This window comes from Podarcis melisellensis, assembly GCF_964234715.1.
Source record: "Podarcis melisellensis genome assembly, chromosome: 17".
NCBI classification, from domain to species: domain Eukaryota; kingdom Metazoa; phylum Chordata; class Lepidosauria; order Squamata; family Lacertidae; genus Podarcis; species Podarcis melisellensis.
The window spans coordinates 33,403,285-33,414,624 of NC_138534.1; the positions used below are offsets into that span (position 1 = coordinate 33,403,285).

Sequence of the window (11,340 nt, forward strand, 5' to 3'; positions counted from 1 at the left end):
GTAACTTTCAGGAACCAATAATGCATATTGAAAAATGTGACTTTTGAGCTGTCTGGCTCCAAAATGGCAACCAGGCATTCCGTTTTGGCGGCTGTAACCCTGGTTTAACGAGCTATTTGGTGCCTAACTTTTATACCTGAGTTTCTAGCACTGTTAGCCACTTCCTGCTCTAGGGTTTTCTATACTGCAACACTCCAATGCCACGTAATAATGGCTCCCATTAAAATTTTTAAATGCAGCACCAGCTTTGAAAATGCAAGGCTCCTCTCCAAGTGATTTCCCTTGCCTCTTTCCCTTGTCAGACTTAACCTAGGTTTAAAGTCACCAATCCAAGCACAACCCTTAATATAAACCATGGTTCTACCATAAACCTGAAACAGAAACCATGACTTTAAGTGGATTTGTAAACCACGGTTGGCACTAACCGCTGGGCTTCACTACAACCAACTGTAAGTAATATGTAGTCATGCACTGAAACGTATTTTTTCTTCCTTCTTTCGAAAAGGAAAGAGGAACACATTTCCAAACAAGGTGAGAAATTCAGAATGAAACAAAGGGTCTCTCACCAGCTGAACTATTTAGGCATGGACCAAACATACCGTATTTTTCGCTCTATAGGACACACCAGACAATAGGAGGGGGAGAACGGGGGGGGGGGAATTCTCTCCCTCTCTGCGCAGCACCCCTTCAGCGAAGCGGCAGGAGAAACGGAGCCCCTTCCATTTCTCCTCCCGCTTCACTGAAGGGGCACCAAGCAGAGAGGGAAAACTGTGCAGCGCCTCTCCAGCGAAGCGAAGCCTGGAGAGCAAGAGGGATTGGTGTGCACCGATCCCTCTTGCTCTCCAGGCTTCAGGCGGCTTTCCGCAAGCCTTCGGAGTGCAGGGGGAACTCCTGCTGCACTCCGAAGGCTTGCGGATAGCTGCCCGAAGCCCCCGGAGCGCAGGGGGAGCTCTCCCTCTGCGCTTTGGAGGCTTCGTGTTGCTATCGCTGAAGCCAAGGAGCCTGCATTCGCTCCATAGGACGCACACACATTTCCCCTTAATTTTTGGAGGGGAAAAAGTGCGTCCTATAGAGAGAAAAATACGGTATATGGAATTCACCAATCTCTTCCCAGGAAGGAGTTCCTCTGACCCCGCAATCCTTGAGGAAGGGCTTTAGCTCACTGGCAGAACATGCACTTTGCATTTTAAAAGCCCCAGGATTCAATCCCCCAACATTTCCAGGTAAGGTAGGAAATGTTTCCTGCCTGAAACCCAGGGAGGTTGTTCCCAGTCTATGTCGACAGCACTGAGCTAGATGTCCAGTGGTTTGACTTGGCGTAAGATGGCTTCATCTGTATGTTTTTAATCCAATGATGAAGGTGACCTGAAAATAGCAGAGCCTTTAATCAGTATCCTCTGGGCTCAGAGCGCTCATCTTGTCCTTGAATGATTGCAGTGTGGTTCACATTTTCAGTAGTTTGCATATACTTAAAACTAAAATCTTGTTTAGCAGTTATCTGCAGAATTATTAGAAAGCCAAATTGGAGGGGGCACCCATTTTCAGAAAGCACTTTAGAGAGGGGTAATGAACTTTGCTCATAAACAGATGCTCATTTTCTTTATGGGATGATTGGCTTGGTTAACAAGATACTATAAATTTAAGAATGGCAGGAACATACAATTGGGCTGAAGGGATTCTTAACTGTGTTTTCTCAGTTATTGCCCCTTGTTATCACTGATGTCTCTGTCACAGTCAATACAGTGGTACCTTGGGTTAAGTACTTAATTCGTTCCGGAGGTCTGTTCTTAACCTGAAGCACCACTTTAGCTAATGGGGCCTCCCGCTGCTGCTGCGCCGCTGGAGCACGATTTCTGTTCTCATCCTGAAGCAAAGTTCTTAACCCGAGGTACTATTTCTGGGTTAGCGGAGTCTGTAACCTGAAGTGTATGTAACCTGAAGCATATGTAACGCTTCAGCATATGATTTTGCAGCCGCTAGTCATTGCTCTGGGACGCGGGTGGCGCTGTGGGTTAAACCACAGAGCCTAGGACTTGCCGATCAGAAGGTCGGTGGTTCGAATCCCCGCAATGATGGGGTGAGCTCCCGTTGCTCAGTCCCTGCTCCTGCCAACCTAGCAGTTCAAAAGCACCTCAAAGTGCAAGTGGATAAATAGGTATCAGATACCGGTAAATAGGCTCCAGCGGTAAGGTAAATGGCGTTTCCGTGCGCTGCTCTGGTTTGCCAGAAGCGGCTTAGTCATGCTGGCTACATGACCCGGAAGCTGTACGCCGGCTCCCTCGGCCAATAAAGCGAGATGAGTGTCGCAACCCCAGAGTTGGGCATGACTGGACCTAATGGTCAGGGGTCCCTTTACCTTTACTAGTCATTGCTCTCCTACTTTAAGCTGTTGAAAAAAGGTGCCAGTATTGTGTATCGGCGTGTACCGCCAGGGGAAAAAATCACTGAGAAGCACAGAAAATCTACCAGACATTGGCTGCTCTCTCTCGCAGAATCACAAGACTGCTATGGAGGAAACTGTGAAGTCCCACCTTTTGGAGACAATATAAAAGAACTTGCTGCATCAGATTTGCTATGGGCAACCCTGACTGACCCTGTTATGTTGACAGCAGAAACTCTAACCTAAGAGCTTCACCCTGCAAATCAACAGGGACCAGCTGCATTAACAGACGCAAGAAAGAGCAAGCTTTATGTCATGAATCTGACCACTGAGTCCTCTGAAATGACTTCCACTGGTGCTTCCTTCCAGGTATGTAGAAGAAGCAGCAGCAAGCCAGGTCAAAAACTAACCACAGTCTAAGAAAAACGCAAACGAGCCAAAACACACATTTGAATAAGAGCAAAATTAACTCATCCCCCCCTCCTCCATCTTTAGGAAGTACATTCCCAAGTACTTTGTTGAAAGAAAAGTCCCATAAACACATTGCTTATTAAGGTCAGAAGTTTGACTTGATTTTATGCCAACATACGCTCCTCCTGCCAAAAATACTCTTCCGGCGTTTCTGACTCAAGTCTGCATTACTATAGCAGGAAAGTATCAACTGGTTACACACAAGTAATGAATTCAAAACAAACCATCACCAGAAAGTCTCCAGCTATCACACTGAAGAGAAGCTGTGAGTCACCACCGCAACCACAATCTCTTTGTGTTGGCTGTCCTCTCGCCTGCTCCCACAATTGAAACCTAGACTAGGGGAAGAGAGCGAGGCAGTCATTTTGCAACTCTCTCTTGCAGTGAGTGACTCAGAGTCACTATTTGCTGGGGCTCAGAGGGGACCACAACAGTGGAAGTAGCTTTCATAATTAAGGAAGAAATCATTCCAGCAAACCAGTGCATCTTTTTTTTCTTAATTGCCTCTCTGCATAAAGGTCATTTGCAGTGATGCAAACTTTCCGGGTAAAAGCTTGAATCAGGAGACTTTTCCTAGGGCAAAGTGCACTATAAAATTTTCAGTTTTCACTCCAAAAAATTCAGATGTCCCTAGATAGTGTGTTCAAGTTTATTTTTCCTGCATTTAGGAAACAAAACTGAAAACTAAGAAACTCTCACGTTTCAAATACTGTATTTTCAAATATTGTGTTTTCATTTGACATCCATTCATTGCTATTATTTTTCTTATTTTTCCTGCATTTAGTAAACAAAGCTGAAAACTTTGAAATGGTCAAGTTTCACATACGTATTGTATTTTCAAATATTCTATTATCAGCTGACATCCATTCACTGCTGCTAACTGACTCATGAAATAGATTTTTTTCCATGGAAGTCTGCTGGGGTTATTTTCTGCTCCACATCACTGGCTAGTGTCATAGCGGGGAAAAAGAACCCCGGACACGTTTATCCAAACAGGGCCTGAATGTCTTTTCAGTGGCTCCTTCTGAATTCTATGGGGATAAAGCAAGCTAGGACACAGTTAAAAGGAGACCAAACCTGAACAGTTTTCAGGATTGCCGGTGTACGACTGCATAATAGCTTAGGAGGAATTCCATGTTGTTGTACTCCTCTAATGGCTCCACCAGTGCAAACATTTCAGCTTGCCCAACAGAACAATCTCCCCTCTCTGTCCTCCATGCTGTTCTAGGAGTTCTCCAGACACCCCAGAGCCGATCTGGGATGGCACCCAGGGGCTGGAGGGAGCTCTGTTTCACTAGGGCAAGGTGATTCAACACTTAACCTTTGAGGCCTTTTTGGCGGCCCTTGGCAACATTTGATGCCCCTTGTACCACCTTCCCAAAGCCAGGTAAGAGACTGCGGACTGTCTTGCCAGAGTGGTGCATGCTCTGGTTATCTCCTGCTTGGACTACTGCAATGCGCTCTACGTGGGGCTACCTTTGAAGGTGACTCAGAAACTACAACTAATCCAGAATGCGGCAGCTAGACTGGTGACTGGGAGCAGCCGCCAGGACCACATAACACCGGTCCTGAGAGATCTGCATTGGCTCCCAGTACGTTTCCGAGCACAATTCAAAGTGTTGGTGCTGACCTTTAAAGCCCTAAATGGCTTCAGCCCAGTATACCTGACGGAGCGTCTCCACCCTCATCGTTCTGCCCGGACGCTGAGGTCCAGCGCCGAGGGCCTTCTGGCGGTTCCCTCATTGCGAGAAGCAAAGCTACAGGGAACCAGGCAGAGGGCCTTCTTGGTTGTGGCGCCCACCCTGTGGAACGCCCTTCCAGCAGATGTCAAAGCGATAAACAACTACCTGACATTCAGAAGACATCTTAAGGCAGCCTTGTTCAGGGAAGTTTTTAACATGTGATATTTTACTGTATTTTTGGTTTCTATGGAAGCCGCCCAGAGTGGCTGGGGAGGCCGAGCCAGATGGGCGGGGTATAAATAATAAATTATTATTATTATTATTTGGGAAGCTGGCCTTGTTGGGGGGAGCATGACATGGCAAAGTGTAGCCTGTTGGTTCCATACTCTTGCGGCCTACTTGGGATGAAAATTTGGACCGGCCTGCACTAGCAGAATGTGTTGCCCTGGCTCCCACAAGCACACCTACATAGCTGGATCCGGCCCATTATCTTTAAGATGACTGATGCGGTTTGAGAGAGGCACAGCTTCCCATAGAGGGCGTCCCCAATATTGCCTCTGGTCAACATTTGTATTTAAACAACACAGAAACCTACCAGACTTGAGGGGAAAGCGGGATGGATATACATGCCATATGCAGTAATCCTTCTTGTTGGCCACTGTCAACATTAAGAAACCAAAAAAGCAATCACATCCACCTAACGTTTTCTCCACTTACAGGCAATTTTGACGAAAATTCTAACATCAGATATTATTGGGGGGATTTTTTATCTTAAAAGCCAACGATTGAAACACATCCCCTAAATCAATTTGCTTTGCAAGTATTCCAAAGTATTAAGAATACATCCACATATTATTCATCAGGTCTGCACAACACACAGGCCCACCAACCATCTATTGTGGCTTTCCCAAGTCCTCCCCCCCCCCCCGCTTTTTTCAATACTCAGCATTTAGTCGCAGGCAGGGGCGGGGGTGGTGGGCGGGCAGGGAGAATACCAAACACTTGGCTGGCCGCAATCTATGGTTGCTTTTGGAGGCTTGTTAAGATTCAAAGCCTCAACATATGTGAGCACACACATGCCGCACATATAGGAAGTTGCCAACCTGACTGAAGGAAGAACAGAATACGGAATCTAATGAAGAAACAAACATGAACTCTCTATGAAAACACGTACAGGAGCCAGCAGAAGTAAATCAGTTCCTTTGGCTGTTTTTGTACATCAGCGTATGCAAAAGCCGCACAAAGGAAGGCAGAGGGGGATTTTTTCCACAATGCTAAACACAGCAATGGGTGGGAACAGATGATCCTTTGGCCAAGTGACATAATTGTGACAAGGGTGCATGCTGCTGACAAAGTGAGGCTATAAAAATACGCCAGGTATCACTGTTATTCGGCCAAGATGCAGACAGCCATTTTAACCACATATGTTCACAAAACACCAACTTATCACTTGACTGGAAAATACGGATGACTAATATGCTTCATGGCAACAGAGTTCGCTGGGGGTGAATTCTGATAGTCTGTATGGACTTATTTGCACCATCATAGTAAGAATTTCACCGCCTACGTCAAAGCGCAAGTGAATCCTGTATTGTTCTGCCAAGTGCCGAGGGAGAATTTGACATTTTCAACCCTGGCCAGAAATCTGGGGGGAACAGAGAAGGGCAAAGATTCCTTGCTGCTTGGCAGAATGGAACACGGAGCACAAATAGGTAAGCAAACTTATCCTGGGGTAACCTCTCTCACCTGGCAGTAGTCAGGTTTCCAGGTGAGATTACCTGCATCATCTTGCAAAGCGGCAAGCGGCTGCAGAAAGACAGCATGCACCTATCTATCCACCCGCTTACGAGGCAATTACATGCGCACACTCGATAGTAACCCAGTAGCGCACGCATGCGCACACACAAAAGAAACACCTGAGCATTAAAATATTCTTACCTGGGAAAGTATGCGGGTGGGGCGACCCTCTTTTAAGGCACTTGGAACAGAGGACATGCACAGTATAGTACAGGCCTGGCCATTCTTGAAGCAAGACATTCAGTTCTTCCACTAGTGGGGTTATGGCTTGCCAGGCGGTCCATATATTTGGTAAGGATGCATGACTAGCGATAGACAAAGTATCTGGCTGCTGGGTGCCTTTGGCAGGTCTGTAACTTACTACGACAGGTACCTTCCCCCTGTAGGCATAGATCTGGTATTTCCCATCAGACCGCTGAACCACGTGGCTGTTGATCTGGACGCTGTAGCGGGCGAAGAGCCCCGGTGGGAAGATGAAGGGGAAGCTGTACTCAATCTGCAGCTGTTCAGCGACAAAGGACTGCCCACCCAGGTTGGAGCCATTGATCCACGCCTCTGCGTGGGGCATCTCGTTCTTCACATAGCAAGGGAACTTGTACCATGCCGTCGCTCCGTTCAAGGGCTTGGACTTGGGCTTGTTGACGCAGTAGCAGAGACCCATCTTCTCCAACAGCTCCAGGATCAGCTGCAGGTCCTCTCTGCTCTGGATGTGGGGTTTGAGGAGGAGGCGAATGACATGGGCGGGGAGAAGCCCGTGGAGCAAAAAGCCTTCCACATAGTGGTGGAGCTGTGTGGCCTTCAGCTCGTCCACGTGGGCATTGCCGAGCAGTTTCTGGAGCAAGACCGCGGCATCCCGTTGGCAGAAGACATTGAGGATGTCAATGAGCCTGGGCAAGTTGTGGAAAACGTATTCCCGAAGGGTGAGGTGCTCCTCAAAGTAGAGTAGCTTGCCGCTCTCGTGCAAGTAGGAAAGAGCACTCTGGAGACGGTCCTCCGTCAGCCCTGCCTGCAGGCCAAGCCGAGCCGAGTCCCACCAGCTGAGCCACAGCTGCTGAGCCTGCGGTTGGAAGTGCAGCTCCTCCAGCACCTGCCAGGACCTTGGCAGCACCCGGTGCAAATTGGGAAAGATGTCTCTATGCTCGGCTACCGAAAGGAGCTTCTCTCGCAAGCGGCGGACCTGGCAGCAATCCCAGCAGCTGATAGGCAGCACCGGGGAAAGGATTTGCGGCCGGTGGTTGAGCAAATACTGGAACTGAGCTTTCTTGCGCCGCAGGTTCTTGTCCGACACCCCATAGAAGGCGACGTGGGGGCTGGAGCAGCGCAGGTCGAAATCCTGGCCCAGGGCTTCGTCTACCTGCTGGGCCAGACTCTGGAGCCCCTCGTAGTCGCACTTCTCCTGCCGGGAAATCTGGCGGTGGATGTCTAAGCACTTCTCTTCCACCTCCCGTTCAGCGCACAGGTCAGCATGGGTGCCAACCATGCACACCACGGCATGTGGCACCTTTGCCCCCAGCCAGTGAAGGAAGTGCCCCACGGAGGGATAAAAACACTGTGGCACATAAGTACTCAGGTTCACCACCAGCACATAGAGGGCTCCCGGAGAGAGGAAGAAGGGCTGGATCACGTCGTAACTTGGGTCTCCCGCCAGCTCGTACACAATGAAAGTCAGGCCCCTTTCCACATCGGCAGTCCAGTCGGTCACCTCTATGCCTTTGCTGCTGCCTGGCAACCCTGCTGCGTAGGGAGCTGGGGGCATAATGGGCCGTAGCGGAGGGTAATATCCTAAGTGCGCCTCCCCATTTATTTTTGGTGACGGGGCCAGTGGAGCATCGTCCTGCCGCTCAGCAGCAAAACATCCCACCTGGGTCTGCCCAGCAGCTTTCGGGGAAGGGTAAAAGAGCATGTCCCACTGCTCACTGGAGATACATCCCAAATGGGAACATTTCAGGGTCGAAGCTGGCAAAGGGGAAGCCTCTGGCTGCTCGACAATGGGGCGGCGGTGTGGCTGTGCTTTGGGGGAAAGAGGCTGAGGGGGCAGGTCTCTTAGGGTCTGCATGAAGCACCCCTTGGCCCGAGCTCTCCCAGCGTCCTTGCAGGCTGCAGCGAAGGACAGCTCTCCATGCCCTTGTCTGTCCTCGTCCTCCACGAGGCACTTCCGCAGCAGCGTCTTGCCTGCGTTTTTCAGGCCCATCAGGACCAGCTTGAGCCGGGGCTTGAGGGCAGGCTGGGAGTGGGCCAGCTCCTGCTGATAGGCCACGATGTAAGGGATGCCCTTCATGCAGACCTCATAGGGTGGCTGAATCAGAGGGTTGTCTTTGATCTTCCAGAGGCTGATGCGGTTGAGCTGGCCAAAGCCCTCGGGCAGGATGGCGATCTGGTTGCCCTGCAGGACCAGCTCCTCCAGGTGATGCAGCTGGACGATGGAGTCGGGCAGGTAGCGGATGCGGTTGTTGTCCAGCCACAGGGTCCGCAGCTGGCCCAGCTGGCACAGCCCAGCGGGCAGCAGGGTGAGCTGGTTACGGCTCAGGTACAGCTCTTCCAAGCCAGGCAAGGCCAGCACAGCTGCGGGGAAGTCGGCCAGCAGGTTGGAGGAGAGGTTCAGCATCTTGAGGCGCTGCAGGCCGCCAAACCCGGCGGGCAGGCCTCGCAAGCGGTTCCCGTCCAGCATGAGGCTCTCCAGGGCCCCTAGCTGGCACAAGCCTTCGGGCAGGGCAGCCAAGCCTGTGCCGCTGAGCCACAAGATCTTCAGGCGCCGCAGGGCGGCGATGCCCTCGGGCAGGGCCCGCAGGTGCCGGTTGCCGGAGCAGTCCAGCTCCTCCAGGGAGCCCAGCGCCAGCAGCGCCGGAGGGAAGGCGGGGAGCTGGTTGTGGTCCACGTCGAGGGCGCGCAGCTGCTGCAGGCGGGCCAGGGCCTCGCCGGGCAGGCGGCTGAGGCGGTTGAAGCTCAAGTCCAGCTCCTCCAGCTGCCGCAGCTCGCCCAAGGCGTCGGGCAGCGCTCCGTCGCCGCCGGCGCCCAGCAGGTTGTGGCTGAGGCTGAGCTTGCGCAGCCCGCGCAGGAGCGCCAGCGCCGGGCCGTCGTCGCGCAGGGAGCGCAGGCGGTTGTGGCTCAGGTCGAGCTCGGCCAGGCGGGCCAGGTGCCCCAGGGCGGCGGCCGAGGGCAGCCTCGCCAGCCGGTTCCTGCGCATCGAGAGCACGCTCAGGCTGCTGCCCACGGCGGCGCACAAGCCCTCGGGCAGCTCCTCCAGGCCGCGCCCGCTCAGGTTCAGCGTCTCCAGCGGCGACGGCGGCTCCTGCTCCTGCGGCTGCTGCTGCAGCAGCGCGGACTTGGGCTCCGGCTCTGCCTGCGGGCCGCTCTCCTCCCGGGAGCCCAGCTCCAGCTGCCCGAGGTCGCTCCGCAGCTTGCCGGCGCGCAGGGCGGCGTCTCGCCACAGCCGGGCCGCTTCCTCCGGCCGCTCCGTCTCGGCCATAGCGCCCCCGCCGCAGTCCTTAGGGCGCACCGAGGCGAGAGGAAAGATGGGCCCGGGCACCAGCGCCGCCCCCGCCGCCGGGCTCCCCGCCGCAAGCCGGGCCTCGCCGCTGCAGCGTAGCGCGGGGCTTCGCCATGGAGGAGGCTGCGCGCGTCTTGCGCTACTAGGCAAGGCTGGCGACCGCAGGGATGTCCCGTCCGCCGCGCCTCTTCCTCCGCCGCCGCGCCCGGAGGAGCATCCTTTCTCCTGGGCGGCCGCTCCCAGCAAGGCGGCGCCGGCCGATTCCCGAGCCGGGACTGAGGGGAGGAAACTGGAGGAGGTGCCCGTGGCGGCAGCGGCGGCGGCAACAGCAGCGCCGCCCCTCGGCACGTCAGCGCACGCCTGGTCGGAGCCGCCCTTGCAGGAGGAAAGGGCGCGCCAGCCGGGAGCGCAGGCTTTTCCTCGCTTCCCTTTGCTGCCGGCTCACAACGAGGCTCGTCCTCCTCACTCAAAGGAGGCAACTCCGAGGGGCCAAGGTCCCTTAGCCCCCCCATAAAATATTGGGAGGGTACCAGGATTTATGTTGGGAGGCAGGCTTTATGTGGGGTGCAGAACCTCAGTTAAATATTTTTATTGATTTAAGGGGGCAGCTGCCCCCCTTCTCCCCTGGCTATGCCCTTGCGTGTCCTATGATTGATTAGGTGGGGTGGGGCTTACCTTCTCCCCCCCCCATATTTTATTCAAGTTGGCATTCGTGACGTCACCTAAAGTTCAGACCTGCAGGAAGCCAGGGTGTTCCAGGGACTGGTGTGCTGCAATGTGAAAGATCCATCTGTGTAAAAAAGATAATGATAATTAAAGTAAAGGGACCCCTGCCCATTAGGTCCAGTCGTGGCCGACTCTAGGGTTGCGGCGCTCATCTCGCTTTATTGGCCGAGGGAGCCGGTGTACAGCTTCCGGATCATGTGGCCAGCATGACTAAGCCACTTCTGGCAAACCAGAGCAGCACATGGAAACACCGTTTACCTTCCCGCCAGAGTGGTACCTATTTATCTACTTGCACTTTGATGTGCTTTTGAACTGCTAGGTAGGCAGGAGCAGGGACTGAGCAATGGGAGCTCACCCCGTCGCAGGGATTCGAACTGCCGACCTTCTGATCGGCAAGTCCTAGGCTCTGTGGTTTAACCCACAGTGCCACCCATTCACACATGCAAGGCAGAGCCAACCATTTAGTAGAAGTTGAGAGCTTTTAAATTCATTTCGGGGAGCGCTCCATACCTCTCTCTGTGTGTGCTTGTGAACTGGTTCAATCCATGGGGGCAATTCTCAGGAACAATACTTAACTGCCAATGTGGGGGGACCTTTGGCCTGCTTGGTGTTGCTGAAGTACAGCTCCCATCAGCCCCAGTATGTGCAGTGACCAGTGATGATGGGGACTGAAGTTCAGCAACATCTGGCAGCCCAAAGGTCCCCGACACCAGCACTACTGAAATAAATGAGAGCAACATGGGCTCACTACTGCAGTTAAGACAATGGCCTCACCTCCTTGTCCCTCTCTACACTGC

At 52.8% G+C, this 11,340-nt stretch overlaps 1 protein-coding gene across 1 annotated transcript in view; it reads right to left on the minus strand.

The window, feature by feature from the left end:
* Positions 1-10,108, minus strand: part of MFHAS1 (multifunctional ROCO family signaling regulator 1) — a 48,644-nt gene extending 38,536 nt beyond the window's left edge. Inside the window, exon 1 of the mRNA XM_081893839.1 lies at positions 6,472-10,108. Within this exon, the coding sequence (XP_081749965.1) occupies positions 6,472-9,796 (3,325 nt within the window). The 5' untranslated portion in view covers positions 9,797-10,108. The remainder of the gene's footprint in view (positions 1-6,471) is intronic.
* Positions 10,109-11,340: the final 1,232 nt, after the last annotated feature.